Raw genomic sequence first — 19,260 nt, 5'->3', positions numbered from 1 at the left:
TTCATTCATATTCATTGAAAATCAGATTGCTTTTGTCAAATTTGGTTCAAACGGTTTTTCCATTCTCATAATGCAAAAGGTGATCAAATTTCTATAGTTTTTTTTAACCTATATTTACTTTTTTTGCATTTCATTCAAATTTATTGAGAATTGGATCACTTATCAAATTTGATGTAGTTATACAATGCTGGGTATGCGATAAGGGCATGTTTTTTCAAAATTTATATGAAGTGCGAGTTCTATTGTCACAATGTTATCATTTATTATACTTTAAAGTAATACTTATTAATAAAAGAATCTTAAGTAAAATTGTTATGTAAATAAGTGTAGACAATAGAATTGAGGTCGGGTGTCAACCTATGGAGATCTCATAGTGCAGCAACTCCACGGCTCCACCCTAATTTTACAGGATTTATGTTGTTAGTCCGCCATCTATCGTCTAATATAATTCGACGAGTTTTGTTTCATAAATCCACCGGACATAAAAAAAAACATCCCATGCATACAAGACAATTCTAGCTAGTGTTCAAATTCTCATGTACTATTGCCAAAAGTAAATAAATACGACTAACTTTGCTATAGGCCACAGTAGGTTGATAATTGATTTATGTCACAATGTAAACGACAAATAGTGCAGGTGAAGAAGAAATGAAGAGTGTAAATGTGTTGATGTGTTGAGCTTGTGGTCTCACTTTTGTAACGTCGAATCTTCTCTATCAATCATTCAATTTTTTTTAATTTTTTTTTACTGCGGTTAGTAATTGAATGGGTTGATATTTAATTTGTATTCTATTTTATTTAGAGATAATAATCATCTACGAAATTTAGTAAAACATTTGTGCCTGTCCCACTAGTTTGAAAATATATTATTAAATCATAAATTTTTTGTTTTTCTCTTAATTGTTTTGGCTATATGCAAAACGTCATCTTCTATAAAGTTCAAAATGAGGTTATTTAATTAAATAAAAGAACACATTATGAAGTTATTATGAGCATCATTCTATGTTATTAGTTTGTACTCTGATGAGATAATTGAAAAAAAAAACCCATAACTTAATAGCCTAATTTCGAACCTTGTATCATTATTTTGACTAAACTTAGTGATTTGAATAACTATTTTCTTTTATTTATAACAATTCTATTTATTTTTAGTTCATGCAAAATCTTACTACTATTGTGCAAGTGAAAATGGTAGATCATCCATCCACGTGTACGCCATGAAAGGTGTTACACAATACAAGTAGATGATTTTCTTGCTTATTCATTGAGAAGATTAATGTCAATAAACAGAATTATAGTATTAAAATTACAGAAGCTAAGGGAACTAGAAGGATAAACATACACGGTAGTTTTATCACCAAAACTAAACAAAAAACAGACACAAACCAGAAACAGACACAAACCACGGAACTTTCTATGTGCGACTAGTTTAATTAATTTTGGGAATACTAGAATCTTGATGATCATGCTCAGATACTGGATTTTATACCACATTTTACTCAGAGTCATTGGACCTCCCAACTAACCTTTTCTCAGGGGATGGAAATAAACTAAGCATACAGCATTAACCAACTTTCCAATTCTGCAGATCAATTTACAGAGCAGTCATCCTTTGACGTAATACCTGTGATCAGCATCATATCCATCTCTTTGGGGGTCTAATAATGCGATCAGATGTGCGATTTTCATACTTCTTGTTAAGTAGCGCCAGAACACATTCCAAACATATATCAGAATTTTCTACAGAAACCACAGGAAGACGCATACAGAAAGTGCTACTAATCTGTTGGCCAGAACACATTCCAAACATATATCAGAAATTTTCTACAAAAAGCACAGGAAAGCATCATATCCATCTCTTTGGGGTCTAATAATGCGATCAGATGTGTAATTTTCATACTTCTAGTTAAGTGCTACTAATCTGTTGGCCAGAACACATTCCAAACATATATCAGAATTTTTTGAGTGTGCCCTTATGAATGGGGTGTCTCATTTGCACAGAACCTACCCAAAAAAATTTGCATTGGGTTTTAAGTTCACAAAATTTTCCTACATACAGTGACGCCACATTCACGCTTCTTTTAATCTCAAACAAGGCACGATGTTCATCGACTGGAGCTCCTGAGCCACATACAAAAACCCATGGTATTTATTATTTATATGTGTTCAAAGCTTATTCATAATGAAAATTTACACAAAAAAAAAACAACCATTATTACCTGGATCAGAAGCTTGCAAGCATATGGAATTGTTATGGTGGACATATTCTTCCCATTCTTGCACATTGAACACATCCCTGTTTTAAGCTTCTCGCTGTAATACCCTATTAGCCCACACTTCTGGCATACCTGCATCACGATTTGGTAACGTCAGTTCGGAATGCACCGGTTGTAGACAAAACGGTGTTAACGAAATTGAAATAGAAGATATTACAGAATACCTGAATTTCATAAGGATCACTTGAGAGCATCAAGCGCTCTTGGATTAACATACTTGCTCCAAACGCAATCAAGCAATCCCGGTCCATTTCACCCACTCTCAGACCTCCATTTCTACTCTTGCCTTGTGTGGGTTGTCTAGTAAGTATAGTACGTGGCCCGTTACCTCGAGCATGCATTTTATCAATGACCTTTCAAAGTTTTAAAGTTATAGTTAGCATATTACACAGAATGTCATAAACAAACCTTCAATCTAGTTAAACAATACACTTAGGAAGTGTTTGGTTTATAAATGATAAGATGTGATTAAATCAAAACACAAGGCCAAAAATAACTTTACAATTATAAAGTAAACAAGTCCAAATATATAAAGGAATGTAAGAGTCACGTTTAGTATTAAAAAACTATTTACATGATTAAATAACAATTAAATAATCTTTTTCTATATGCACAGTCGAGAAAATAATCATACCATGTGTTTCAACTTTTGGTAGTAGATGGGACCCATGAAAATATACGCCTGCAGTGGCTCACCAGTGATGCCTGCAAAAGAAATACTATAAGACAAACATTTACCTAAGCACCTCAAGATTCAAGAACACAATACATGGATGTTCTTTCACTTAAGTAAAAATGTACAATAGAAATACCTGAGTAGAGAAAGTCCTTCCCATCGTAGCTGAAACCGTGCTTCACAAGGGTTTCACTGATAAAAATGTTAGTGAAACAGGAGAAAAATGAATGAAATGCAGACATCTGAAGATAAGAAAAAATGGAGTTCTTAAAGGTAAGCAGCATTTTGTACCCTATAGCCTCAACATTATCTGCGTGACCACTGCGCTCCCCAAATGCACTGCCATAATGAAACTTTGTACAACAACTGCCAGCCTTGCTACCAAGAAGTTCTATCATCGTCCCGACAGTCATATGTCTGATAGTACACAGCATAATAATGTAGATTAATGCATTATTAGAGATTCTAATTTTCTATCACAAGCTATCAAAAAGAAGATGATCACAATATACAGTGTAGGCTTTAGCATCCTCTAGATATTTGCACATTTTACTGCTCTAACATGGACCATTATCACTTTTGAGATAACTGACAATTTTGCAACATCGCCTCAGATTACCAGATTAAGTCATCTATACACACATAGATGCAGATATATATACAAATCTGTGCGTGTAATCAAACTATATTTTTCATGAACACACTTCACTAGACGCACAAAGTTACACTCATAGTGAAACTGCAGTCGGAAAAAGAAAATATTTTATCCAACTAGAAGATGCATCGACAGTATATTTGAACCTGAACTCCGGTGCTTATTTCTTATGCACGATTTAACGTGTTTATGCATGTGTAAGTCATATTTTTGTGCCAAGCTCAATTCTCACAAATATTTTTCAATCTCGCCGGATCCTTTCCGTATATATACACATACATATTATATATGTGTCACTTTAGCAATTCATGAACTTTGTATACCAAAATATTGATTTAATAGTAACAATATCCATACCCTACCAGAATTTTCCATTCCAATGGTAACCCTCCACAGCACATAGGCTTATTTTATAAACATCTTAGCTTTTATTTGAGGATTGGGGTTGTTATACAGCAAGCTTTACTTCAGCAGTCAACACACTCAAGTACAAGATTTAATAGCTCAAGCAGATAGTAATTTCTTACCCTGGAAAACCATGAGGATTTATGATTAAATCCGGACATACTCCACATTCAGAAAAAGGCAAATCTTCCTGCTGAAAAATGGCGCCACAAACTCCTTTTTGCCCATGACGGCTACTAAACATGTCACCAACCTATGTAAAAGTTTTTTATTTAATGATGATGCTTGAAAGCACTTGTGATCTAAAAAATCATCAGTCCAAAAGATTTTACTACCTCTGGTCTACGAGTAGAACGAATCATATATTTGATACATAAGTTGCCATCCTCGTCAGTGCAGAGTGCCACTCTATCCACGACAGCTGTATCTCCTTCAATACCTTTGTATGTTTGCTTACTCCACTTATAATGTCTGAAATTACCAATATGCAAAATAAGTTTGCATGATTCTACCGAAGAAATCAGGCCATATTGACTGAGAGTTAAGAAGAACCTATTCAGCTTGGATAGACTCTTTGGGTTTATGGGGGACTGCTTGTTGATATAGATATCACCGTCACGAATTATTTCTCCAGGAGATACTAGTCCATCATCATCCAAAATCTGTGCAAGAAGAATATTCAGATGCAGGGTTATGGTTTCTGATTGTCTAAAAGTCTCAAGAAAATGTTATATGAAGTGAAGTCAGAAAAATATTATGAACTGGTACTGAATCTGAGTGATTAAGATAAAGTCCCTAAAGCTCTCAAACCACAGAACATTCTATGTGCGACTAGTTTAATTAATTTTGGGAATACTAGAATCTTGATGATCATGCTCAGATACTGGATTTTATACCACATTTTACTCAGAGTCATGGACCTCCCAACTAACCTTTTCTCAGGGGATGGATGGCATGCTTGGTAGGGGTGATTAACTCATCTAGGGATGGAATTTTATGAACAAAAACATTTTTGTTCATAAAATTCCATCCCTAGATGAGTTATCACCCCTACCAAGCATGCCAACTTTCCAATTCTGCAGATCAATTTACAGAGCAGTCATCCTTTGACGTAATACCTGTGTTTGTTTAGCATCAGATCCATCTCTTCGGGGTCTAACAAGGCGATCAGGATTGTAATGCCTAGGGTCCTTTTTAAGTGCTACTAATCTGTTGGCCAGAACACATTCCAAACATATATCAGAATTTTCTACAGAAAGACACCTTAAACTGATAGTTAAAAATTAAGTATGGATATAGGCATGTACTTTTTCATTACAATGCATCGACCAAAACCGCGATCCAATGATGACTTATTCATTACAATTGCATCCCCTGTGTTATATCCACTATAGCTCATAACTGCAACAATTGCATTCTGTCCAGCACCTAATTTATCATAGGAGACCTGAGAAGAATTCATTAGTTGTGTGCTCACTACTTCCATATTACAAAAGGCAAATCAGATCCACTAACCATCTTAATTGTTCGTGTAGTTAGTAATGGTCGTTGTGGATAAACTAAGAGGTGCATTAAATTGTCAAACCTACACAGCTGCAAAGATAAGCAATTTCGCATAAGGTGTTGGGCAAGCATGTTAGTGTTTCGTTTCAGCAGACAGAATAAATTAGTTGCTTTAAACAAAACATCTCAACTTATGAGTTATATTGTTCCGAACTAGATGTCAACGGGAAGCACAGCAATAAGAATCCATGTATAAACAATGAGAAGAGGTGAGATTCATATTTGGTATTAGCAATCAAAACAGTCGACCTACGGGATGATATTTTGCTAGAGCCGGTGGAATAATCTAAGATGCCTAATCAAGGGTGTCTGAATCACTCCACGGCACCAGAAGACAGAAGTAATAGCGGGTGTTGTTTAAAATATAACAAAAGTTCAACGTGTGGTAGTCTTCTCTAGTCCATAGATCACAGGGACCAATATAAGCCATCTACAAGGAGTTTGAAGACCATGTTGTTACACAAGCAAAAATTGTAATCTACTCATTTCTTTCATTTTCCGAACAAATGCATGTAAACCAAACAACATCCATCAAGAATCTGGCCATTATGTGACAAAGTAACAAAGAAGAGAAAGCCATGTAAGTATGTAACAACACGGTCTTCATGTTAAGTAGCTTACCTGATTATATGCAATACTATACAGCTTAACTAACAAGACGAGTCATGTTAAAGTTCCAAAAATAGTAACTCCATACAACTTAACTAACAAGACGAGTCATGTTAAGTAGCTTACCTGATTATATGCAATATTGCCCATAGCTTGCTTCCCAATAGAACACTTCAAAATTTAGCAATGCGCATAATTAATTAGATAGTAAACTTGGAAAGAAAGAAAGAAAGAAAGAAAGAAAGAAAGAAAGAAAAGTACCTGATACATAATTCTTGATGAGTGGTTATGATGAGGATAAGGTATCAATCCAGCAACCACGCCGAACATGGTAAAAGATTCTATTTCAATATGGGTTGTTTCTTCTTTAGCAACCTCTTCATGTGAGGCGATCTAACAACGGTGTATAGGTAAGAACGCTACGATGGGGAATCTAAAAGCTGAACAAATCTAATAAATAGAGACAGGTGCGCACCAAAGCATCGTTCTCCTCATTTACATCAAGGTATTCAATCAAGCCTTCTTTCAGGAAACTCTGAAAGTTGCGGACTCCACGCTTCATCCAAACAAAATTTTCAGCACAGTGATCGAAATCATATAAGTAATATAAAGAGCATCAGAACAGTGATCAAAATCATATAAGTAATATAAAGAGCATCCATTAGTGTTACCTCCAGCTCTTCCATATGGTGCTCCTTAATTCTTGATACACCTTTGTCGGCAATTACAAAAGGACGACAAGCACGACCACCATCGGAAGCAAGGTAAACACAGCACTGCAAAAGCATATATTCTATTGATCACAAGGCAGTAACTGTTAAAATTTAGAGCGGTAAAACTTTTTAAGAATGATAAATATTTCATATGTGATCAACACATAAGAAATCCTCTCTGGCACATTTTGGGAGCACAATGTAACCCTACAGAATATTTTTTACTTAGAAGTATTAATCTGCTCCAAATTAAGAAAAGACTGAAACACACGGTAATACTGTTTTTGAGGTTTAAGCTCAATGTTAAAATACAATTGACAGCTAGATCAACGTCAGGATGCTGAATTCTCATGTATATCGATTTGGATTCGAAAGGATGACGACTAACCTGCTTTTCGTTAACGAAAATGCTTACAAACTCGGAAATTCTCCCATCCCTTCGCATGTTTCTCACTGAACAGGCGAATTCCTGATAAAGACAAGTGAATAATAAAAATTAACACCAAAAGGGAAGAAAAAATAGTGACAATATGTCCAGTTGAACATAGCATAAAAGGACATTTTGCTTGTAGAGTCATACCTGTGGATCCCTGTGCTTGCCAATAATAACACCATCCAATATAACAAAATATGGATATGAAGTCTTAATTTCTTCAGCAGAGAAGGATATCAAGCCAACTTCCATCCCAAGATTTTTGCACTATCACACGAGAATGCATGTGTTATTAAGCCAAATCTCATTGTCATCCAACAATAGTAGTACGGAAGCAAAGTTGACATATTGGAATGAGCTTAGTTGCCAATTTGAAGGGGGGAACAGAAGCACGTAAAGAAGACGTGCATTTTGACTTAACAAACAAATTAGCGTGTGCCTCTAACTTATAAAATCCTTCAATCTCTTCAACCTAAAAATTAGATCATAATAATGCTTTTCTCCTTCTATTTCTGATTATTATGTTCTAATTACAGACTTAGAGCAAGAGTCTTTCTCCACTCCCCACAAAGAGAGGATAAAAGAGAAAAATGGAAACAAAACTTTTCAGTTTGTATTGACATATTCTGCATGCATTATAGTAACTACCTACAAGTAACAAATTTCAAATCAATAGATATGCTTGATAGAAATGTCTGAGACATCTTTGTAAAGTAAAGCCCAAATTAGAATTTTGATCACGGGGCATTTACAAGCTACATAGCCTACATTACAGTAGTTTTCAGAATCAAAATTCTCTCCCCAACCAATGAAAAATCAAAATGCAAGGCACTTTGTAAGTCAGGGATTGTAGATACCCCTAGTTCCAATAAATTATTTCACATCCAAGGTGCTAAAGGATAATTTATCTGTGATTGTTTAGGTGGGGCCTGAATATGATGTGATCTTTGGCAACAACAAACTCAAAAGCTGAATCACAGATCAAGTTAGAGCTGAGTACCTGAACCATGAGAGGGCCTGTATCTTCTTCACCAACCGTAACATGCGCCATCAGTGCCAGATTCTTCACCAATCCACAAGATTCACCTACTGGAGTATCACAAGGGCAAAACATCCCCCACTGCAGATGAAGTCTTTCAGTGACTCAAACAAGATACTAAATGAATAAAATACAGAATGACTCTGAGAGTTATCAGTTCACCTGGCTGGGGTGTAAAGCTCTAGGGTCAGTGACGTGTATAGATTTTTCAAATACTGGAGCGATCCTTGTCATGTGCCCCATAGTTGCTATGTATGAGAGTCTAGATAAAACCTGTAAAAGTAACCAAAAGAGACAGCATAAGCGATATTAACTACAATCATCAAGACGAACATGGATAAACATCCAATGTCATGCACACCTGTGACACGCCTTTCAAGTTCATCCCGGACTTGAGTTTCCAATTTCCAGTAGAAAGAGCTGTTTCTAGACCAATAGTTATGTTGTGAGCATGTACATGCTGGAAGCACGCAATAATGGTTAGAAATTGGAAGTTAAGTTTTAAACATTTATCAAGACCTTACTACAATGTAATGATATCTTAGCTATAGCCATTAGGACAAACCTGGGTAATGTCAAATGGAGGAGATGTCTTAGTTTTTTTGTTTAAGTGGACTCCAATTGCTTTATGGGCCCTTTCATTCATTGACTGGAATAAGTCCTAGAATACAAATCAAAGAAAGAGAGTTTACCAGATTTATCATATAAGTGGAATATTTTAAAGATAAGAACACTTGCATACCTCAAAAAGTGATGATAGCAATGGGCCAGATAGCGCCAGTCTTTTATTGCCCACATAATCCTGGAATGAACAAATGACAATACTAAAAAATGGCACAAAGAGGCTCTTCTGAAATATACAATGGAACAATAATAAAGGTTAAATTCCTCAAATATTATCTCTGCTCCAACAAAACAAAGAATAACAGAATAGCAAGATGGTCAGAGTCCAGTCACTAACAATGTGTGATACAAACAGTGAAACAGCTACACAAGAAATAGAAATATCTTGATTGCTCCTCTGGGTTAGTTGGTTCTTTCTAAAGATAATCACAGAAAATAGCTCATGAAGTATCTAAGAAAATGTCCAAAGGAGTGCACGAGAAAGGTTGTAATCATAATATGAGCCTAAATATGCACTGATGTCTCTCAATCATAAAATGTTTGAGCAAAGACTGAATATCCAATTCAGTAATCAGAATTTAAGTTAAAATACGATGACTGAATAATTTGTTATCCCCCCACACTAGTAGAACAGAAAATAGACACATCAAGTAATAGGGATGGATAGAGCACCTTATCATCCAATGTATCTTCGTCTAATATTACTTTAAACATGCGTCTCAGCATTAGAGCAACATGTATGCATTTTGGGCGTAAATCGTTTTTATGCTCCTGTGAGAAGGGGTATTTTAGGTTGGAGAGGTATAGAAGCGGGATGGGTCTACATTGGTACATTCAATAAAAGATTCAAATGAACGTACCAGAGGAACCTTGGCAAGAAATTTTTCTTGGAGAATCTTTTCAAGTGTATTAAATCGAGGATTCTTAACCTACAACAGGAAACAATAACATTAGTGCTAAATATCTAGATAATAATATACGATTGAGTATTTGAAGGATAAGATGGCCAAACAAGTTCAAAAATAATTAATTATCAAGGCAAATGATAACTATTCATCCTATCTTTCAAAGTAAACAGCCCCTTAGCAAAGTAGTTATCAGTTACATTACACTCATTCATATCAAATACAAGTGAGCTTTAACAATGCCCTAGGATTTAAAATGTCGCATCTTCATGTGCAAAACATGATTATGAATGCATAATGCACATACATGATACATGCACATGTGGCACCCTGTTTCTGTTTTTACAACATCTGCCACCATTATATTCAATACTCCATTATAAACATCTATCTACAACTCTAGACTGAGCCACCAGCTAGATGAACAACTAAGATTAGAGCAATTAAGGTGTGTCAAGGCAATTCACATATTGATATTCATCCCGTTATGTTTCAATCGTTAGTAACTACCCAAAGTATCTCCAAAATATCTCGAAAAAGAAAAGAAAAGGCTCATCAAAAGAATAAAAAGTCATTGCAACAGAATAGCTTATAGCATAGCTTCTTCAAGAGCTTTATGTTGCAAACATGATTCAAATGAAATGATCGATATACACATTCGCAGTTTCGTGATCTAATTTATGCATATAAATGCTTGATTATTTTTATAAAGCAATTGCCTATCAGTTCAGATTTTCTCTTCTCAGTAATTTGGAAAAAGAAAAGAAACAAGTGAACACTTCAGCGATCAAAACCTTTCGGCGAAGAAAGTTCACGGCCTGAGTTCGTGTATGTACACCTTCCTTCTCACTCTCCTGGAATCAATGCATGATATACTTATGTAAGTACATATTCAGAATGTGGACAGTACAAACAACATTACTGAGCATTGAAGCTTAGCAGTTAAGGCTCTCATATATCCAATTTCTGTTGCATTAGAAACAATCCCAGGCTAAGTTTAAGTAAAGAAAGACCAGAATTATCAGAAGAGTACTTCAGTCTATACCAAAATAGAAGGCTCTAGCAATATTTTGTATTTTTTGTGGCTCCCAATCATCCGGACAAACTCCTCATTATCTTCCATACCCATAGCTTTCAGGACTATGATAATGGGAACCTACAAATATGACAAGGATATAGGAAGTGCAACACTCAATACAATTTCCGGTTTGTAAATGCAACATTCAAAGAGTAAGGTCAACCTTGGTTGTAAACTCATTCAGGTAAAGATATATCATCTCTTTCTCAAGCCTTATGATATTAGTGGTTCCGGTTTGGAAAAGGCTTGTAACAGATGCTTGCATACTGAAATGAAAAGGAGCTAGGAATTCAGTCGGAGAACACAACAATCACAAGATGGAAATGAAAGTTATTACAAAGCTCAGTTGTTCTATTTTTTCTTATCTTTTGAATATCCTTAATCAAGCCACCAGGATATGTTGACACAATATTTTTCAGAACATCCAACAATAAAGTTGCCACAATAGTAACAAATTACTACTTCAAAATATGTGATTATAATCAGTCAATGCTATTAACAAGCACTGAGGGCAGTCCACAGTCAAGATCTATTTCCCATTGCAACTTGTCTGCTATCATCTGAAGTATATGATAGATAGGATGGAACAGATGGATATCAAGTTTTATTCCATATATAATTCAATGAAATGTCCTTTCGTGTAGGACAATGTTATCACTCTCGTATGGCAGCTTATGGCATTTCGCCTAAAAACTGCAACAGGGAAATAGCGTATTCATATGGAGGGATATGGAAGTCAATAATCAAATAATAAAATAACACTTATACATTTATATATAATTCAAAAGTTAGAAAATAATAAAGTATAACATCTAATCTAAAATTCTTAAAACAAAGCATAAATGCAACTCATGGCTACATGTTTCTTGCATAACGCCCCATTTGTAAATCCAGTACACACCACGTACGATTGAGCATGTTGAACCTCAGAACAAGATCCCATTCTCCAATCAAGCATAAGTACACCATGTACGACAGATGGAATTGAGCACGTTGAACCTCGCAACAAGATCCCATTCTCCAATATACAGAGACTATTCTAGCTATTAATCTTAGGAAATCTGAAACATTATGTTTATTGCTTCAAACTACAGTATGCATTTATAAACTGCTAGTGCTGTTAAGGAAAATAAACATAAAACATTTCAAAACCGCCTATCAAATATAAAAAACATCTCGCCTTCCTTTTTGATAAGTTTCAACGACTATATTGTTCTCCGCGGGTAGTTCATGCATCAAAATAACCTGGGAGAATAGATGGAAAATAAACACAGTTAAAAAATTGATGATCTTAGAAAAATACGATCAATCCAATAAGCAAATTGCAATGCCTCAAACTAAACCTCTTAAAACTAAATATCCTTAGCCACGGTGATGGACAAAACCCATGGATTACTGTCATTACAAGTACACTTGTCATCAAGAGAGAAAAAGGTCATGATGTGACAAATATCACCTTTTCTGCTCCTTTAACTATAAAATATCCTCCAGGATCAAGTGGGCATTCACCTGAGAAACAGATGCACTCATTAAAATGAGGAAATGCAAAGGAAATGCAAAGATGAAAAGATAATAGTTCCAGCTCTCAGATATAATATGAAGTATGAAATAAATAAATATCAAATAGCAAAGCCTTAGGATATTATACCATATCTGACAAGTTCTTCTTCACCCTTCCCATTCAATACGCAACAGCAACTCTTTAGCATGATAGGCAATCTCCCAATTAAGAATTGGTTCTGGAAAATTTAGCATAAATAGTTAGTGTGCATATACCGTTGATCCTAAAAATAACATTCCACATCCATAAAGCATGAATTCACCATCTTTTGGATTGATTGATTGCCTCCATTCTTATACTCTATCTTCGCATATATTGAAGCAGAATAGCTGCCAAATTAAATAAAAATGCATAAGCTGAGAATTGTGGTGTGTGCTAAAGTCAATTGGCAGTTAATTTTTTGAAAAAACATATCAAAGGAATGTCTCAAGCTAGCTCCCTAGATTATTAAAAGGTGCAGGGAAGATGAAATGAAAGAGGATAGAGCAGAAGAGAACCCTGGTTGCTAAATTCAAGTTGCATAATAGCAGTTAATAGCGAACATGATTGTGTCGCGGCAACCATAAGGTAGCTTTGGGGTGTAATAGTTGAGTAATAGAGGTTGCCACGAATAAATTATTGCATAAAAATACTCCTATTTCATATTTTCTGCATAAACTTTTAAAGATGAGCTACAAGCTGAATGCCAAAAGGATAGCGTGATATCTAGATCTTTATGTCTAATAAAAAAACCTATCACTAATAATTTATAAACATGCCCTCTGATAATTTCCCAAAAGGTTTATACTGGGACACACCTATTCGATTATGTTGCAAGATAAAAAGTAGAAGCAACTTTGAGAAGATGCATAGGGGACTCACCTATGGTCGGAAAGACGACACCTCTGGGGGTCTAGCAGATCTGTGACACCATTCCGCATGATTAATGGTTCACTAATGAAAACATCATTGTATCTGCAGCAAAGAAAATAGATTGTAAAATATGTAAAGAACAAACTATAGTAAATCTGGCACAAATAATTTTTTCACCTCAAGTAAACCTCTGGGAACTTATCATGCTTGATGATCTTCTCTTTAACAATCGACTTTATTTTAGTCCGTACAAAATGATTGAAGGAGTCCAAATGTACTTGGACAAGGCCTCTATTCTACATATAGACATCAGCAGCCAAAACACAAAAAAATCAGTGAAGAAAAAATTAGTGAGAAAAAACTCAACAAAGAACATAAACAATGATGAAAAAGGATCATACCTTCAAATACTCAGAGACTAAATCAGGCTTATCCACAGCCATCCTGTACTATCAAACTGCTATTTACAATTCACTTTTTTAAAAACTCCAATAATAAAATTAAATACCTGTGTTAAATAATCTAATCTAACATATACTTAAAAGCTGGGTTTATTGGGGGGATCAATACTATACTTAAAAACTGTGTTTTTAAGGGTCTTTATCACAGTTTTCAAATTTAACTTTTGGAGGGAATTGTGCAAACGCAATCAGCCAACCACTCTTTACATTGCTCTCATTTTTATTTATTTATTTATTGACCATTAGTTAAAATGACAGCATTAACTTTATACATAAAACCAGGAGTAAATAGAGTCCATCTATGTTGTAAAGCTGATTAAACATGAAATCAAACATATAAACATCACATCATAACAAGACTTTCCAAAAAAAAACTGTAGGATTTACCCAACCCAATAAAAACTGACGGTTTTTCCAGCGAAAAAAAAATGCAGGATTTCACCCTAATAAGGGAGAGTCTTGGAGCTAAAACATTGGGGGACTCAGTTCAATCATAGAACCAAAAATTTAAAATTCAAATTATAAGAGACAATATAGATAGAAGTTACCCATTATTCTTAATGTAACTCATTAATATCTCACTATTTATCTTAATAAATAGACCATTATATATTTTGCAGATAGTTAAGGTGAAATCTATTAGATATACTTTTTCACTATTTTTTTCTTTCAATTTTCTTTCTCTCAAATTTACTGTTTTCCAGTTCTAGTTTGTTGTATTTTTTTAATATTGTATGCACCTAACTATTACATATAGTGCTGCATATAAAAATACATCAATATTAGATGAACTACTCACACAATATCTTCCCTCTTTAAGTCTTTATGCAGATATCTGTAACAGACCACTGCACACAAAAAAAAGGAGGATATAAGTTGAGAAATTAATACAAGGAAGGAGAATTATAGCAAACAGCGAAAGAACAGGTTAATTGTATAAATGACTCCAATATTTTATAATGATATTACCCTGTAAATTTTAACTATATATCCTTCATTACAAACTAACAGAGTAATCTCTTTTTTCATCATCTTAAACTCTGATATCAACAGTATACCTGGTGAATAATGTGCATTTTAAATAATTTAATATTTTTTTATTTTAGAAAATGCAGCTACGTTTTTAATACCAGTGGTTAATATCAATATAATGATACTGATATTTATAACTTTTAAATCAGAGCAACAAATTAAATACAATCTGTTATTTGCTAACATTGTTCATATAAACAGTTTTTTTATTTTTTCTAATAACGATGATAGTGTTACCAGAAAAGATGACACACCCCCGATCTTGTTTGAGAAGCTACACCGACAGCTTTTATCGACAAATCAAATCTGCATTCAGCAAAGGGAGGAAAAGAAGTTGAGATTTGATGATAAAATAAGCCATTGAAATTTAACAACTAAGAAGTTCTCAGAAATCAAATCTTTGAGGGCAAATACCGTTGATATTGTAAACACTTTGAAAAAACATTCATGAACAATAACAGATACATGAAATAAGTGTCTACAAAAGAATTAAAATATTTTATAGACAAAAAGCAAAATGAGAATAATTATATAAATCAACTAAATAAAATCTATACGAAAAGCTATTGCACATTTCAATTAATATAAATATTTTGGTTCGATTAAATAAAGGAATTACGGTTAGATCAATCGTCATCCCAAATAATTTAAAACGATCTGGAGAAAAAAAATACTCAACTGATCTTCGTATAAGAAAAATTCCAACAATCAATGCATTAGAGATATTGATGTTTTTAGTAGGCATTTTCTCTCCAAAATACAACAAATACCTCCAAATCGATGCATGAATAAACGAAAAACGAACATAAGAATGAAATACAAAAATATGAAACATGAAGGGATAGCCTATAAGGAACAATGGACAAGATTGTACAGAAACGAAGGCGAGCGGCAGAGGCCAGAGAGAGTTGGGAGACGGAGAGACGGAGAAAGCGAGTTGGGAGACGCGGGAGAAATTTAGGGAGCGTTCGATTTGACTGGATAAATGAAGTCCCTCTCTATATAAGGTCCATTTTAGGGTTGAGAGATACAAGCCCTAATCTTAATATGGGCCTGATTAAAAGAAATATGCGAAATTGAATGTTTCTCTGCTAAAATAACGAATCATCTATACATCTACACATCTACACAATATATAAAAGCAGAGTTTTGGGATATTAAAAGCAGAGTTTTGGGATATTTAGAGAAATAAGAAGAGTTTCGAGGGTATTTAGGAAAATGTTTTTTAAAAATAAATACTACTATTATTTAATTAAATATATACATAAATATTGAAGACAACGTGTTTAAGTTTAGAGTCAATTATTTAGTTTCATAAATAATGGATAAGAGTTAGTTATTTAATTTCCAGAGTTAGTGGATTAGTGGTAAAACTAGTGGCAATGTGGCATGTTTCTCACGTATGATTAAATGGAGCTAGCAAATGAATTGCAAATTCAGATAACAAACCAACTTCCACCACTCACGTTGAGAAATAAGAGAAGGGTTAGAGAAAGATCTGAAATTTTTCTACATAATTGGGAGAAATCGGGGTGCCAACAAAGGGTGCAGTAAGAATCGGTGAAGAATCAGAGGATTTATTAAAGATAAGCATAAAAGCAAGGCCTTGCAAGTCTTTAAGGTGTAAGTGACGTATGTTTTGAAATGTTGAGTTTAATTATGTGATTTTTTTTCCCCTTTTCTTCATGTACTATTGTGAAGTGTTGAATGTATAATTTTTTCATGTACATGGTATGGATGGTAGCTCTTATTCATTTGTCTTTCATGGACATGGTATGGATGGTAGCAGCTAGGAAGTAGGCGATGCGGGTAAACTATTAGGGTATGAAACCAGTTTTTTTTTTTTCCTGACTAAATGCATGTGTATTGATATCAGTTGTATATTCCATGCTATTTTGTTGTATTTTTGTTGATGGTTTTGATCGATTTGGCTATCTTCTAATATATATTTATACATTATTTTTATTGACATGTGTTTGTGATTGATTTTTGTAATATAGATTTAAAAGTGATTAAAATAATATGTGATTTGTGTGCAATTTTTAGTTTATAAACTTATTTTGTTATATGAGTTTTTATTGATACAATAAATTGCTATTGTATAAATTTGTGGTTTTAAAACTTGAAATAATAATATTATTTCTCATTCGTGTATGTGTTATTTTTTTTCCTTTGTTTGATTTTATATTTTTTAATAGTTGTTTTTTATTTGATTATATATGATTTTAGATTTCATGCCATGATATTTTTATGAATTTATAAAATCATTTTACAGTATAAAATAAGTTTAAATAAAAGAAAACGGGTCGTGCATCGCACGTGGGTGATACTAGTATATATAAAAGGCGAGTTTTGTTTTTTTTTTTGAATTATATGCTATGTTCTTATTCTGAGATATTTATAAGTTATGGACCAATTTGAATATTTTAAATAACTCTCATGAATATTTATTTAGATATTTTAATTAATATTTGACTAATTCTTAAAACACTACAATGATTCATTGGTGGTTACAGATATTTAAATAAAATAATGAGCATTTAACAAATTTTGTAACCTGATCTTTAATTTATGATGTTTTAATTCCATGATCTCTCATGTACTAATTGTTTACCTATAAAAGGCATAGAGTTGTGGATAAAATACACACTAACAAATATTTTTCATTGCTCGATTTTGGAGCGCTCTCAACATTTTATTGCACATTTTAGGAACATTGTATTGCTCGATTTTGGAGCGCTCTCAACATTTTATTGCACATTTTAGGAACATTGTATTGCTCGATTTTGGAGCCCCATCAAGTTTATAAGTGTCTAGCAGGTTTGAGATGTTATATACGGTAGGAGGAAGTCGTTTCATCCTTGGGGAAAATACGTCAATCCGAGAGCACTAAACGTGATGTAATTTATCTATTTTATTGCACATTTTAGGAACATTGTATTCCTCGATTTTGGAGCCCCATCAAGTTTATAAGTGTCTAGCAGGTTTGAGATGTTATATACGGTAGGAGGAAGTCGTTTCATCCTTGGGGAAAATACGTCAATCCGAGAGCACTAAACGTGATGTAATTTATCTTGTGGAAAGAGGGTTTTTCTTAACTGATTTTCATTGTAATTTTCATTTCATTTATTGTTGTTTTTTTTTCTTTGATTACAATAGTTAGAGTACCACGTATATATAGTTCCAAAAATTTATCCCAATATTTCTTATAGTTCTTAGAGAGTGAAGAATTGTAACATCCCTAACTTAAATATATCTTCATCTTTACACAATTTATTATTCTTACTAGAAAAATATGAAGGATTGTTTTAAACATATTTTTCAAAAATATCAACACTTAATATAATCTCTTTATCATTGTCCAAATTATTGTGTTTGTCTTAATTCCATTTTAAATATGTTTAATTTAATATCTTTAGGTATAAAATGAATTGGGGAGTATATATTTATTGAATTTTTATTATATAGTAGTTTATTTTTCTATTTTAAATCTTATATAATTATATTGTTTCTTATTTTATTTAATCGATTAACAATTTAAAATCGTATTAAAAAAATATTCCGTCGTGCATCGCACGTAGGTTAACACTAGTAACTTATAATATTCAAAATATCAAAATTATGACCACAAAAAATTCAGATGATAAACTACACGAAAATAACATTGCACTGATTGGTTTAGTTATTATTATTATTATTATTATTATTATTATTATTATTATTATTATTATTATTATTATTATTATTATTATTATTATTATTATTATTATTACATATATAAAGTGGGTGGTTTAGGAAAATTAACAAGAATGCCTTCGTAATTATATTTAATTTAAATTCATATAATATCTTTTTAATCACTATTAAATTAAGATGATACTATTAGTTATAAGAATATAAAAGACCAAAAGTCTCCAATGTATTAAATCAACGCATGAATTATTATTTTAGGCTCCAATGAACTTAAATATACAAGGCATTAAATAACATGGGAGGATAATATAAATTCACAACAAGAACAAAATCAAAATTACCCAAATCACTGGAAAAATCTAAAAGGTTAAAAGGTGAAAGCTTTAGAAATGTGAGCTTACTGTTATCCCATGATGCGGCTGTGCAGGTGGGCTAGCGCGACGGTTGAGGAAGGCGAGGCGGCGCGATGGTGGAGCAGCGAGAGAAAACGTGGGATCCGGAACGAGAGAGATGGAAGGACAGTTGAGAAGAAGAAAAAGAAGAGACATGAGAGAGAAAAGGATAGGAAAGAGAAATCCAGCGGGGCAGCACAGTGGAGTGGTGGAGGAGCGACCCGACAGGGCGTAAGTAGCAGCGGCGAGCGTGGCGAGGAAAGGCATTCCCGCCGATTGAGAGGGGGGGAGGG

General features: G+C 33.5%; 1 protein-coding gene across 3 annotated transcripts; it reads right to left on the bottom strand.

The window, feature by feature from the left end:
- Window positions 1-1,906: 1,906 nt before the first annotated feature.
- On the bottom strand, window positions 1,907-16,003 carry LOC125193266 (DNA-directed RNA polymerase III subunit 2-like). 3 transcript variants are annotated; one of them, XM_089057429.1, is made up of 37 exons: window positions 15,757-16,003; window positions 15,120-15,188; window positions 14,650-14,698; window positions 13,791-13,833; window positions 13,567-13,685; window positions 13,399-13,491; window positions 12,800-12,866; window positions 12,625-12,715; window positions 12,433-12,485; window positions 12,157-12,221; window positions 11,140-11,242; window positions 10,944-11,054; window positions 10,693-10,752; window positions 9,854-9,922; window positions 9,666-9,764; window positions 9,112-9,171; window positions 8,935-9,030; window positions 8,731-8,829; window positions 8,532-8,642; window positions 8,331-8,450; window positions 7,478-7,597; window positions 7,286-7,366; window positions 6,856-6,960; window positions 6,660-6,740; window positions 6,446-6,577; window positions 6,311-6,355; window positions 5,528-5,605; window positions 5,320-5,459; window positions 5,131-5,221; window positions 4,348-4,674; window positions 4,135-4,265; window positions 3,244-3,369; window positions 3,089-3,144; window positions 2,911-2,981; window positions 2,441-2,629; window positions 2,220-2,348; window positions 1,907-2,121 (listed from the first exon to the last, which is right to left on the bottom strand). In XM_089057429.1, exons 4-37 carry the CDS (start codon window positions 13,830-13,832, stop codon window positions 2,071-2,073), a joined length of 3,411 nt encoding a protein of 1,136 aa, XP_088913555.1. In that variant the 5' UTR covers window position 13,833; window positions 14,650-14,698; window positions 15,120-15,188; window positions 15,757-16,003; the 3' UTR covers window positions 1,907-2,070. The 3 variants fall into 3 exon arrangements, with proteins under 3 accessions (XP_088913555.1, XP_088913553.1, XP_088913554.1); XM_089057427.1 differs by lacking the exons at window positions 12,157-12,221; window positions 12,433-12,485; window positions 12,625-12,715; ... (5 more) ...; window positions 15,120-15,188; window positions 15,757-16,003 and having other exon boundaries at window positions 4,348-4,483; window positions 4,565-4,674; window positions 11,140-12,138; XM_089057428.1 differs by lacking the exons at window positions 5,528-5,605; window positions 12,157-12,221; window positions 12,433-12,485; ... (6 more) ...; window positions 15,120-15,188; window positions 15,757-16,003 and having other exon boundaries at window positions 4,348-4,483; window positions 4,565-4,674; window positions 11,140-12,138.
- Between the last annotated feature and the right edge of the window lie 3,257 nt (window positions 16,004-19,260).

The sequence above is a fragment of the Salvia hispanica genome, chromosome 4 (assembly GCF_029641045.1).
Source record: "Salvia hispanica isolate PSC_SH4W2 chromosome 4, Shi_PSC_v1, whole genome shotgun sequence".
NCBI classification, from domain to species: Eukaryota; Viridiplantae; Streptophyta; class Magnoliopsida; order Lamiales; family Lamiaceae; genus Salvia; species Salvia hispanica.
This window is presented reverse-complemented; position numbering and strand designations above follow the sequence as displayed.